The following is a 13,560-nucleotide window of genomic DNA, read 5'->3' on the forward strand; positions in this document are numbered from 1 at the left end:
GTGGGGAGGTGACCTCCCAGGCTTGTGCCAATGGCTGGCTGCCTTCAAACTGAATTGAGGCTCACACCCAGAAAGATGATGGCTGTCATCAGGCCTCCCCCACTGAGGCGGCACAAAGGGCCCTTTGAAGGGTGAGTCCAGGGCACCCCTCCTGGCCTGCTCCTGAGCCAAGCATGCCCGGGGCCAGCGGGCATTTCTGGCTCAGCTCTTTGGCCAGACCCCAGAGGAGTGGTCTGAAGATCTTTCTTTGAATGGATCACACTTGGTTAGGATGTGCTGCTTCTAGACTGGTGTATTGAAACTGTGTCAGGTCTCCCAGTGCCCTCTGGGACTTCTAGACCCCCTGGGCCTCCCTTCCTGAACAGTCAGCCTTTGAAAATGGATTGATTTCCCTCCTCCCCTTCCCCGATTTTGCACTTTGGATGAACCTTGTTTTCGAAGAACAGTAGAAGGTAATTTTCCTGTGCTTGCCAGCTGGCCTGTAATTGAGCAATTTCAATAACACCCACTGTAAAGTCTAATAGAAGTAAACAGGAAAATATGATTTACAATCTGGATGGCAAGTAAATACCAGGGTGCAATTAATTTTTACACAGAGCAGCAGATTCTAAAGCGTTTTCCTGTGCTGAGCAGTTTGTTTTTAATTACAGATTAGGACCTGCCTTTCTACTTATTTATTGTGATTACCACCATTATTTTCTTGGGTTTTGTTGGTGTTCTTTAAGTCCCTTGTATCTGTGTGACTTTCTCTGAAGGTTTAGCCACAGAAAAGTGGATGAGGAAGTAGGATCAGAGAAATTAACTTGTAAGGAATGGTTTTTCAAACTTGAAGCTTGCACTCTGCTTGGTGGAAAATGATGTTTGGTTGGGGTGGGGGTATTGACAGGCTGTGCACAGCAGTGATGTTGAGGGGTCCTGTCACTGTTGGAAGGTCACTTGGTTTTGTTTTGGTTTGTTCTGGGGAAGAGGACAGAGCTACATAGGCCCTCAGTGTTGCAAATATGTTGATATTCAAACGTGGCACTGCCAAAAATGGACAATGTGTGCTTTTAAATAGACCCTCCTGATTCTTTGGTTGCTGTTGTTCATAAGTGGGTAGAGAAGAGGAGCTGGTCTGCCAATTGTGGGTCTCTTGTGGATACCCCAAGGCTGGCATGGGGGAGGAGTTCTGAGAAGTCTTGGCTTTGGTGACCTCCCACAATGCACTTTCTTTTTTTTTTTTTGCAGTACTGGGGTTCGAACTCAGGGCTTTGCACTTACTAGGCAGATGCTCTACTGCTTAGGCCACATCTCCAGCCCCAGAATGCACTTTTAATAAATAAGGAGGTGGTTTCATTCCCACTGGGTCCCCAGAGCCATTGGGAGTGGGCTGTGCTCTCAGGATGCTGATCTTGCCTATTCTTTGTCTTGCCAGGCTGTTGACCTTGCTTGGTCCTCTCCAAGAAGGGTCTCATTCCAAGGGTGAGTGACTGATGGGGAGCTGTTTCTGCTGACTTCATTCCCTGGAGGTGCCCAAGCATCACTGCTGACCAAGTCTGCCCTCTTGAAGATGGCTCGTGCCTGCCCTGGGATGCAGCCCAGCGCCTAAGGTCCTTACCATGGTGATGATCCTAAGGAGAAACCTCGCCAACCAGGGAGCTGACTCCATCACATGCAGGACTTTCAGCCCTGAACTGGTGAGCACTTACTTAGCAACCTTCATTTCTTTGACCTTAAAGGCCTGATGTGCAGGTGGGCTGTGGACCAGGCATCCAGGCCTAGCAACCTGGGGTCAGAGTACCCCAGAGTAGAGCTCTGTGAGGCATTCCAGGCTGGGACCACAGGGCAAAGGAGCACAGGAAGGAAGTAGCCCCACCCAGGTTAGAGCTGCTCTGGTGAGAGAGGAGGGGAAGACCTCCACCTGGTAGATAACACCAAGTGAGCCCAGCATTCCTTCTGTCTCTGCCCAGCAAGGGAAGGCTGTTTTCAGAAAGGGGATGGTGCTAGAGTGGAAGGCCAAGATAAGGCTGAACCTCCGAAGGGCAGTGCAGAGTGAGAGCCACTACCTCGGGAATGTTGAGAGTGGGAGATGACTGGGAAAGAAGGCACCGCCTGGTAGGAAGGTGATAGGCCATGGTAGCAACCACCTGCTGGCTGCCCTCTGACGAAATGGTGGTGGTCTGCGGCTGAGAGACAGCTAACTGGGCCATAGACTGTGAACAGAACCACCTGTTCTGTTCTAAACCCCTTTCCAAGCCCAGACCTCTGAAGTGAGTGGGCCATCCCTGTGGGGAGCAGGAGCCACCTTGGCAGTAAACACCTCAGGACTCTGCAGCTTCTCAGTGTGCTGTCACCTAGGCCTCACCTGGCACCCTTCATGGTCCCCTGGAAGGCCTAAATAGGAGAAGAATCCCTATTAAGACCCTTGGTGGGCTTCTTTTCCCAGTTCTGTGCCAGTGAGCACCATGATGAGAGCAGGCCACTGAGGGCTTTGGCTTTGGGAAAGCCACCGAGGCCTGTACACATCCTGTAGGCCATCACAGAGCTCCTGCCCATGTTGGGCGTAGGCTGGCAGAATTCATCACGACTCCAAACTGGGCTTGTGCTTTCTGCCTTGAGTGGTTCCCAGTCCAGAGGAGCATTGTCTGGACAGGTCTGCATTCAGCCACCCTTCAGGACCCATTAGTACTAACTCATAGCTGAAGCCCAGATGATGAAGTCCAGGCTGTGAGCAGGCTGGCTGGGCTGGAGCATGTCAGGAAAAAGCACACTGAGCAGGGACACTAGATGTGGCCTTGAAGGAGAAGTAGAAGTGCTTTAGAAACTGTTGGGTCCAACTTCCTCATTTTACAAATGCACAGCAGAGACCTGAAGCAGGCCACACTGCCTCACAGGTGCTGTCCCTTACCTCACAGCGGCCCCACCTTCTGGTCTTTGTGCAGGCCTCTTCCCTCAGACTGGTGTCTGGACCCCGGTCTCTGCGACTCCTCCCTGTGCCCCAGCACTACAGGAACAGGGCAGAGAGCAGGCACTCAAGGTGACCTTCGTTGTTGCAGCAGGGAGTGGAGCTGCTACGGCCAGCCAGGTCTTCTGCCATCACTGCATTGTTTTCTTTGTGTTTAATATACATCATCAATTTGATCACTTCTCATCACTCTGCTGGCCTCTCAATGTGAATTCTTATAATGGGTCCCCTGCTTCTAGCTCTCGAAACCTGTCTTCCACTCCTCAGCCAGATGGAACAGCAGTCAGATCTGTCCACCTTTTACTTAGAACCATTCATTGGCTTCCCACCTTCAGTGGAGCACATGCCAGAGCCGTCAGTAGGAAGTACGACACCCATGTAGCCTTGCCTGCCGTGCCCACTGTGATCGATCGATCCATCTCCCTGCTGCTCTTCCCACTCACTCTGCTCAGGCCACACTGGCCTGGCTCAGACCTGCTGAGCGTGAGCCTGTCTCAGGGCTTTGCACTTCTTCCATGGTCCGGAACCCTCTCCCCTTGGCATACTCCTCTTCCTTTCTTTCATTCTGTGGCCACTCAGCCTAAAATTGAATCCTATCCCTTTTCCTGCCTTCTAGCCTTTGCCTTCTATCTCCTCCACACATATCTTCTGTCCTCCTTTCTCACCTGTTTTCCTTCCTCGGCTCTTAGCACTGTTTAACAGTTCACTTGTTGGACTTGAGTATCACAAAAGCCGGACATTTATCTCTTTTGCTTGTTGCCACACAACCCAGTACCTAGAACAGGGGCCTAGTGCCTAGCAGGTACTTGGTAAATATTTGTAGAGTGGTTGAGTTTACGGGTGCCCATGGCTCCATGGCTTCTGAGCTTGTCATTGTTTTGGTCCTTCTCTGGCTGCTGCTGTGCTCACAGCTGAATGGGTGCAGATGTGAGTCTCTTTGTTTCATGCTGCTGCTGACTTTCTTTTCCTGGGGAAGTCTGAAGAACACATCTGTAGTAGCTCTGTCAGAAGGAGTGACGCCCAGGTGAGGATCCATTGAGAGGGCCAGAGGGAGGCAGTCTCTGATGAGATTGGGCGTATTCAGGGTGGTATGGCCATAGACAGGCACCCTCTCTGGACCTGGGCTTCTGGCTTCCATGACTTGTCACTGTGCTGTGTCCTGTGTCAGGGAGTGACTGGTTGGTTCCTGGTCCCCTGAGCCCAAGGTCAGTTGAGCTGCTCTTCCAGAAACATGGTTTGAGCCTCTGCCAGGAGCATGGCCTCTGAGCCCTAGCCAGGGAAGGGAAGACTTGTCTCCTCAGGCAGAAGAAAGTTGGGGGTGGCCCAGGGGAGTCTGCTGCCTGTAGTCGTTCCTGTAAGGCTGTGGTCTTCACTTCCTGTTTCTCTTCCCTTCTGGAAGCATGTCCTGGTGTTTTTTGTTGCTGGCTGATCTGGGCCAGAACCACCTGATGCAGTGCTTGGGGCCCATCTTGTCTCCTCCTCCTTTTGACTCCAGTTGGCAGGTCAGTTCCTGGGTGGCCCCTTTGGAGAGGACTCTTCTTGTCTGTTAATTTGTCGACACACCGCACCAATGGTTGGCTACATTCCGGGCCTCACCCAGTTCTGCTTGCATGGTGCAAATGGAAGCACAGTGGGGGCCGTGGAAGGCTGCTGAGTCCAGGGCCTTCCACACCATCTCTGCCTCTCTAACAAACATGGAACTGTGCCTCCAAGGATGTACAGGGTGCAGGGTGCAAAGTTCAAGTCCAGTTAGCTACTTAGCTTCTAGCACCTTCCCACCGGAGCCCAGCATTGGCTCTGGAGGCTGTGGTCATCTTGGCTCCTCTGACCTCAGGGAGAGCTGCTGTGAATAACTGAAGAAAGACCCCAGAAAATCTCAGTCTCGTGACAACCTCCATGGGATAGTACCAAGTTGATTTATGTCAGTGTTTGTTGTGAGCAGCAGCAAAGGTGTAGAGGAAGTTGTTGGGTTTTTGCTTCACATCCTAAACTGGTCACATCATGTAAATACCATCAAGTTAACAGCAGGAGGTAGAAAATAATTTCTTTTATTTCTGTTCAGACCAAGAAGGTAACAGAAAAGGAAGTTTAAGATTAAAAAAGGAATCAATTCTGGGGAGTCTGGGGACAGTGCAGCTCGGGTCACTTTGGGGATCAGGGAGCAGGCTTCTAAGGCACAGACCCCCTCTCTGCGCCTCTTCCTACTCACAGGAGAGAAGGTTTTAGGCCCTGGGCATTTTGGCCTGCTGGAGGAGAGCCCACAGCTGCTGCCTCGAGACCTGGTGAGGAATAAGGGGATGCCTTTGTGTCTGCCCTTCCGGGGCTTCTTGTAATGGCTTTTTTTTTTTGGTGGGCTGGGGTTTGAACTCAGTGCTTTGTGCTTGTGAAGCAGGCACTCTACCGCTTGAGCCACATCTCTGCTCCATTTTGCTTTAGTTATTTTGGAGATGGGGTCTTGTGAACTATTTCGAAACTAGACTGGTTTCAAACCATGATTCTCCCTATCTCGGACTCCTAAGTAGCTAGGATTACAGGTTTGAGCCTCTGGTGCCTGGCTTTATTCCCCTTTTAAGAAACTAAATGTTGGAGACAATGTGACTGTCCCTACTCTCAAGAAAGGTATAGGAAAAAAAGAAAAAGAACTAACAAACACTTGGCATTTTCCCTTTCTAGGCCTAAGGCCCACTTGCCCAGGAGCAATGGTCTGAGCATACAGGCTGTTCCCATGGCCCTGGCTTAGCTCACACACACGGCAGCCATGACTGTGCTGGGTCCCTTCCCTGCTCTGCTTGGTCACTTTCCTCTGCCGAGCAGGCTCTTCCTCCTTGTGTTCTAACATTAGCTGCTGCCACTGGAAGGCAGCCCAGACATTTGACCCTGGAGCCCTCTGCTCCCCCAGCTCCTTCCCGTACGCCCACATGCAGGCCAAGGGCTTGCTCTCTCGTTTCCACAGTGATTACCCTCCCACACCCCTGTCCTTAGCCAGGCCTGGCCTTCTTTCCCCAGCTAGGCTCCCAAACCTCTCTAGACCAGAGGGGGCTGGCAAGTGGCTGCTCCCAGGCGGGGGGTGGTACATGGCTTCTGGCTGCCTGACTTGCACCACAACAACTCAACAGTCTTTCCTGGAGAGGCTGATCCAGAGGTAGAAGAGGTACTTCTTCCTGCACTTGTCAGATTGGGATGCCAGGGCTAAGTTACTTGCCTAGTTGAAGAGTTAGTGGCCATATCTGGCTTTGTGTCCAGCTGCCTAGGTAGTTGAAAGTTGGCACTTTGGCCTTCACAGCCCCAATCTCTGGCAGGCCATGGGCTGGCTGAAGTTAGGACTGAGAGTCCCCGGAATTCTGGTGCCTTTCACCCAGGGCAGGCAGTCAGATTTCCAGTCTCCCTGTGCCTATGTACCCTGAAGCTTCAGAGTCAGGGCTACCATCAGCATCTTTGAGAGCCTCCCCCAAGGGCCCTGTTCCTTTGTTGCCTTCTCTTTCTCTTCTTAGGCCTGGATCGCTCTTCTGCTTTCTTCCACTGTGGTTTCACTGAGTTCTGTTTCGGAGGCGTGGGTGCCCTGCTTGTTCCCCTGGCGCATGGGTGTGAGTACCTCCCTGTTGAGCTATGGTTGCCTGTAGACTGTGTCAAGACAAGGAAAAAATGACTTGATTGTTTTAGTCAGTAATCTGCAGAATAGCTGTGTAGACCCAGGGCTAAAGCCTGACATTTTCCGCATGGGCTGGTTCCTCCTTTGGAGCCTTAATTGTGTCTGTATTTAAGTCAGGGCCTCTTTCTTTAATCAGACAGATGGTACTGAAGCCTTGGTTTGATTTCTAGCTTTTGTCTTTCCTATGAGGATCTGATTCTGAGCACCTCGTGATATGAGGAGTCTCACAGGGACCAGGCCCTGCCCTCAGTGGGCTCAGGCACAGAGGCCCTGCAGAGGGAGGGGTAGAAAGAGGAAATGTGCTTTTACCTTCCTTCACTGCAGACCTCAGCTGTCTGCATACTTCTCTGCTGTCCAGGTTCCTCTGGGGCTGCTGCACTTTAGCATGAGGAAACTGGTTTGCTCTCTCTGCTGTGGGTATGCAGGGTTCAAAGAGTTGGAAATAGAAAGGTTGGTTTCAGGACTGGCACACGCTGGTGGGAATGTTCTCGCATTCTTAGTAGACTGGGACTAGAAAGGCTCTGCTACCCCAGAGTCAGCAGGAACTCCTGGGTGCTACTTTGTCATTTGAGGTAGGCCCTGGGGAGACCTGCTATTGGTAAGGATGTGCTGGGGCCTCAAACCCTGGGAAACTGTTGGGTACAAGATGTTCTGGCCTTGCTATTGCTGGCCTCAACTCAAAGACTGCTCAGAAAGCAAGATAGGATCCCTGATCCCATCTTCAGGTTTAGCTTGAAACCAGCCAGGGTTCCTAATTGGTAAGTAGCAGAGACCACTTCCGGCCAACTCACATGGAAAAAGAACTCACTTGAGCCGTGGCAGAGAGCTTATGCCCTGGAGAGGAATGGGACGGTCGGGCCCAGACAGGGGCCAGGGCAGGGGAGGGCTTTGGAGGTAGGTGCTCAGGGCAGGCTGAAAACCTCCCTCCAGTGAATTGGCCCTGTGGCCCTGGTCCATGGCCTAGAACTTGCCAATTCAGTGGAGTGAAAAGGCTGTGTGCATTGTCCCACTGACAAGGCAGAGGGTGGCTCTCCTCTTCTTACTGTTTTTGTCTGTAAAGCCCCAAGCTCTCCTTTGTGGCTTCTGCATGCTAGTGGAGCACATACTCTATGCCAACCCTGGTGGACCTCTGTGGGCACCCCTCTGGGTGCCTTCACCCATCTGCCTGGCACAGGGTAAGGGGGGCTGTGCTTCCCCGGTGGGTGTTGTCCTTGTGTCTGGGGCTCTCTGAGTGCTGGGAGCTCATGAAGCAAGGCAGGGGTACATCCAGTTTCTCTCTCTGAGCCCTTCCCCTAGAACAAGGGGCCTGCCTGGCTTCCACAGGCTCTGTGCTTGGCTGTGCGGATGGCACAGCCCCAGAAGCAAGCACTCATGTATTTATCACTCAGTCTTAATCAGGTGGCTTTGGTGTGGCTTATAGCTGTGCATCCTGCAGTGTTAACCTTGTCGTCTGGGAGGGAGGCAGGTGCAACTGTCTTTTTACTCTTTCTAGATATTTCCATGGATGGCTAATAGAGTAGATGGCTGTATCACTTGAAATGCAAAGGGTGACCTGGCCTGATAGTGTAAGGATTATTTTAAACCAAGGAGTGGCCAGAGAAGGGCCACCTCTAAGTCCCTTCTGGTCTTTCAGACCCTGCTCAGGTGTTCCCTAAGAAGCTGACCATGACCTGCACTTTCATCCCACACATATGCCCTGGACCCCACGCCAGCCCCAGTCCCATCTCTCTGTCTGTGTGACTGTGTCCTTCATGAAGTATGAGCCTTCCTTCACCTTTGTGTCCTCATACTGGTCAGGATGGACCCTTAAAAGTCCTATGGGAAAATGCATCACAAATGATGATCGAGTGGAAATGTTCCCAGATGGGGATGAGGTGAGGGTATTGATGCCAGGGACTTGCCACCCTCTTATCTGAGTGGGCCAGGTGTTTCTAGTCAGCTCCACCCTCCTTGCAGGACTTCAGAGCCAGGGCCTGGGTTCCCACCCACCTCTCAGCCTGGAAGCCTTGCCTGTCCCTATTATGAGGGGCTGGCTGAGTCTCCTCTCATGGGGCTCCTCTCCAGCTACAGCACTGTGTGGCAGGCTGTGGCTGGCTTCCACAGGCTCACGAGAGCTACTTGCACCGTCTCATGGTCAGCTTGTAGCACAGACTGCGCTTGAGTAACTGCCAGCTCCTGTTAACCAAGTGAGGGGATAGCTAAATGAGGGAGTGAGGCAGGTGGTTTTTGGAATTCTTGAGATAGACCTTTCTGGGGTCCTTAAGTAGGTGGTCTCCTCACCAATGGTCAGAACAGGCCTCTAGACAGCAGCTAGCACAGGGAATCCCCAGAATTATTCCACATTCAGCTTTCTGGGTAGCCATGGAGCAATTGCCTGGTTTGAGGGCTTATCCGGGTTCCCGTGACCTGTTTTTCACCCATGTTGTTCAGCTGAGGTTAGGTGTGAGCTCTGAGGGGAGATAGAGAGTGCTCACAGTCAAAGCTGTGTTTAAATATGGCAGCGCTCAGGAGTTGAAAGCCATAACTCTGAGGCTGAGAATAAATGGAACCAGTGAGTTTCTGTTTTGTATCATAGAGTATGACTGGAGGCCTTGCTGAAGGCACAAAGCAGCTTCAGAGAATAAGGTGCACTTCCGGAGAGAGGACAGCTGTCCCCATGTCTCACAGGGAGGGGCTTGGAGTGGGAGAGGACCTTCTGCTCTTCACTCCCCGGAGGGCCCTCCTCTCCCCGCCTCTCCCCAGACCCTGGTGAAGTTTGTTCAACTGTTCACCATCACCCTCCCTGTGCTCTCCCTTACATCACGTGTGTGGAGAAATCCCCTCTGTCAGAAGTCAAGGGCTTTACTGTGTGTTTTAAAAGCACTTGGATCCATAAGTTACTGGAGACTCAAGACAGAGTCCAGGCCTAGTCCTGCCCAGATGTCTCTTCTTTCCCCTATCTGACACTGACAAAGGGTAGTTCCCTCTGTAATTGTGACTTTAGCAGGAGATCAGTGCAGAGTCATGTGCAAACGTGCTTCTGATGACTTGAAGAGTGAATAGCTTTTCTGGTTGTTTTCAGCACACGCCAAAGAAGATGAGTCAAGGACCTACCCTTTTCTCTTGTGGAATTATGGGTGAGTAGCCACTCGGCGTGGGCCGTTCTCCTCTAGTCCTTCCAGTCAGGTGAGATACTGAAAGAAAGTGATGTCTGCACATGAGTGCCAGAAGAGCACTGAAGAATCTCTTCTGTTATCTTTTAACTGTTTCAGTCCCCAGCAGTGCTGGAATGGACCAGGGGGCTCCTGGGGACAGGCAGTGGTGTATGGTTTACAAATACCATTTCCAACTCTTAACATTCAGAGTTCTGTCTGATTATTAAAGTAATTCATGGTGATTTTTTTTTCACGCAAAAATATACCATAGTTTAGGAAGTGAAAATCTTGTTTTGCTCCAATTCTTAGTGATAGCTACTGTGGATAGTTTTGTTTGTTTTTTTGCATTTTTTTATCATAGCCGAGTCCATGGTGAACATATAATTATATACAACTGTGTTTGTTTGCTTTTTCACATGGAAGTCCCCACAGCAAGAAAATGACTCATTCCTTGCATTTTAATGGTCTGTAGTGCTGTCTTGTGTAGATGTATCAAAATGTCCTGAATGATGGAACTTTTCGTGGTTATTAGGTAAAGGGGCTGTTAAATTTGCTGTCTCAATGAACAGTGACTGTGTGTGAGTCTTTGTCTTTTGGATTGTGGCTTAGGATAGTTCCCAGAAGGGGAGCAGAGAGGCCAGAGGGAAGGGATCTTTTTAAGGTTCTTGCTTCATATTGCCTTCCATTGGTGCCCCATTCTCCTGTGTCTACCCATGTGTGACTTGCTGCTTCTACTGGGGGCAAAGATGACTGTTGATTATGCCAGGTGGGTTTCTGTAACACCCATGAGTCAAAGACATGAGGATGGAGAGCCACCGTGGGTCGCGTGATGCTGTCCTTCCTCTCTTTTCTCAACCCTTTGCCTCCATGTCCAGTGGTTTCCTTTTCTTCTTTCAAGGCACGTCCTGTACATGAGACCATAAGTGAGGAGGATGTTGAGTTGAGCACAGTCACTGTGCCAGGCTCCTTGTTTGCTGCTTCAGGGCCAGGCAGGTGCTCATTCCTAAAGTCCCTTGGAGGCAGAATTGGATCACATGGGGAAGAAGGAAGTCCCATGCCACAGAGCTGGGAGAGCTGAGTAGTCTTTGATACTGCCACCATTTTCCTCCATGCAGAGAAAATGGAGACAGTGAGATCACCAGGCCTTAGTTTACCAAAGGTGTGATACGCTTGAGGCCTGTCCCCACGTGATTAAATACCTCCTTGATGGTTTAGTGGCTTTCAGAAGCCTGCTGCACCGCCTGTGACACAACTGAGCTGTGTTTCCTGCCTTCTGTCATGCCAGGAGAGGGGGGCTCCCAGGCATGCCTACTCCACCCCAGACTGCAGCTCCAGCAGAGCAGGCCAGGAGCCGGGGTGTTGGGATGGTGGCCTTGACTTCCAGGCTGTTCCTGCACTAGGCTTCCCTGGTATTTGCACGGTGTTAGATGTGATAAGGTGGACCCTCATGGGTTTGCAACAGTGTTGGGGCTCATACAATCATGCTGAACTTCTAACTTTTCTGAGCCTCAGTTTCTTCATCTGCAAAATGGCAGCACCCATCTTGTAGTCTTTTTGTGAAAATTATGTGACATGATTTTTGTGAAGAGATCAGCACAGAGAGAGCATTCCACAGGAGTAGTTGAAAAGAACTGTGACCTCAGCTGAGGATCCTGCTCTCCACACAAAGGCCTCCATGTCCAATCACAGGGACCACAGTGACTTCCTTTAGAGATGGGGTGTTGCCAAAAGAGCTGACCTGTGGGGGCCAAGACAGAGGTCTGGGGGAGGGAGGCATGTGGGCAGAAGCTCAGGTTGCTCAGGATGGTCCACTTGAGCCTGTGGGGCCCAGCAGCCTATTGTCTATCTGGAGAGGCCTGCTTTCTACCAGGGAGGTCTACGGCATCCGGGAGATACCAGGCTGCATCTCCAGTTCTGGTTTACAGAATGGCCTTTTCAAAAGCCCTGCCCTGATCTCAGGGCCTCCACCCTGCCTCTTTACCACAGGCCCTGCCTGCCTCCTGTTCTGCAGGGCCAGCACCATGACCCTGCCAGCCAGCCAGGCTTGATGCTTGAGGAGAGCTGCACAGGTAGTGGATCAGTGGCTTTCCTGGGCCCTGGCTCTGCCTCTCCCTCTTCCTCTTCCATGTGACTCATCTTTCCACAGCTTAATTCCTTCCTTGGTTTAGGAGAGCCCTGCCTTGTGTGACAGCATGCATTACCAAGGTGCTTCAGGGACTGGTTCTCAAAGATACCGATCATAAAATTAGCTTGTGCCAGGCACTTAGTGCAGGAGGGAGTGAAAACTCCGAAAGGAGCTTTCTGTCTGGTGGAGAAGAAAGAGTGACAAGTAGTAAATTCCTTGTGGCCTGGTCTGGCTTCCAAAATGAAGGAGGATGTAGAGCCAGGGGCTCCATCATCCTGTATCTTGGTCTCCTCCTTTGGCAAAGTGTAGGTGTTGTAGGGATTCAAGTACCCCAGAGGTGCTTCCTGCCTCCCTCCCTTCCTTGCACCAGCTGAGGAGTGGTAGCTGGAAGAGGACCTGTGTAAGTTGGTGGGGGCTCAAATTACATCTCCAGCCGTGAGTGGAGTTTTTATGGCCTCAACTTGCCCTACTGTCACAAACTGGGAGTGCACCCCAGGCAGTGAGATTTCATCTTGGGCGTGCCTGCTTTTCAATAGCAGGGAAGAGAACACCCCGAGGGGCTGGTCAGACTTTTCAAGAGGGTTTTGGGTCCTTCTAGGGCTAGACAATGCTGAGCAAAGATAAAGCACCAAATTGTTATAATCACCAATCCCCAGCCTGTCTCCTAGAGATAAAGGGCTCAAGTGCTGGCCTTGACCGGTGCAGTTCTCCCATGAGAACTGGGGACAGTTGACTCTGGGTTCATTATAACATAATCAAGTGCTCACAACATTTTTTAAACTACCTTATGCTTTGTGATTGAGAGCTAGCTACTAGGCCCCTTTTCACCCTCCATCTCCACTCAAACTTGGGAACTTGATACAAAGAAGTGGTTTTGTACTTTTCCAAAGTAGGGGAGAGGACAAAGTCAGGATTAGGTGTGAGTGAGAGAAGCAGGGCAGAGTGGAGCCCAGCCCTGCCTGCCTGCTCTGCACAAGGCCGGCACTGTCACTACAGTGCCCTTCTAGCATAGGCTAGCTTTGGCCTCTTGGTTTCCTTTCTCACCTCCCAGGTCATCCCCTGCTCACCATCTGTGCTGAAGCAGAATTTCCCCTGCAGAATCCTCTTTGGGGGAAGAGCCATTTATGACCAAGTATGTACTTCTTGACACAGGAAACATGGGTCAGGTGGCAGCTCCATGGGCGTGGTCTATCCACTGGTCAGCTGACCAGCAGGGAGTCAGCCTCCTGTTCCTGACAGTGACTTCTAGTGGGGGCAAAAAGGGGGTCCTCCTGCATTGGGTGAGGCAGGGACTGCATATGAAGCCTCTGTATGCAGTCCCCAGATCGTCTGTCATCTGCCCTGGGAGATACCGCTTCACACTGGCCGGGGGTCACACGTGTGCCAGTTTAATCTTTTCTTGGTGAAACAGGGCAAGTGGGGTGAGAGCAGGCTCCATTCACCACGCTCTGCTAATTGCAGCCATTAAATGAGTTCTGTGTTGTGGAGACAATGGACACTGAACGTTCCATTTTCCTCACCACTCAGGCGGGAGAAGACCTGGAAATCACACAAAACGTGAGCCAGCAAAGGCAATACCAATTATTTCAAAAAGTCCACTAGGAAAAGTCTTAGAAATGCAAGTCAGTGGACAGAGAACAAAACAATTCATATGCTAAAAAAAATCGGATGGAAACCCATAATTACTTTAGGAGTTATGGTAATAAAT

General features: G+C 51.1%; 2 protein-coding genes across 3 annotated transcripts in view; both read left to right on the forward strand.

Moving 5' to 3' along the window:
* Eef1akmt2 (EEF1A lysine methyltransferase 2) overlaps positions 1-1,552 on the forward strand; it is an 85,668-nt gene extending 84,116 nt beyond the window's left edge. Inside the window, exon 7 of the transcript XR_012449593.1 lies at positions 1,415-1,552. The gene's annotated coding sequence lies outside the window, so the exon portion shown is untranslated. The remainder of the gene's footprint in view (positions 1-1,414) is intronic.
* Fam53b (family with sequence similarity 53 member B) overlaps positions 1,535-13,560 on the forward strand; it is a 75,914-nt gene continuing 63,888 nt past the window's right edge. Inside the window, exons 1-3 of one of the 2 annotated variants that reach the window (XM_020157848.2) lie at positions 1,575-1,676; positions 6,436-6,528; positions 9,655-9,709. In XM_020157848.2, coding sequence (XP_020013437.2) covers positions 1,599-1,676; positions 6,436-6,528; positions 9,655-9,709 — 226 coding nt within the window. In that variant the 5' untranslated portion in view covers positions 1,575-1,598. Of the gene's footprint in view, positions 1,677-6,435; positions 6,529-9,654; positions 9,710-13,560 lie in introns of both variants that reach the window. The other variant, XM_020157856.2, reaches the window with a different exon arrangement.

The sequence above is a fragment of the Castor canadensis genome, chromosome 7 (assembly GCF_047511655.1).
Source record: "Castor canadensis chromosome 7, mCasCan1.hap1v2, whole genome shotgun sequence".
In the NCBI taxonomy this organism is placed as follows: Eukaryota; Metazoa; Chordata; class Mammalia; order Rodentia; family Castoridae; genus Castor; species Castor canadensis.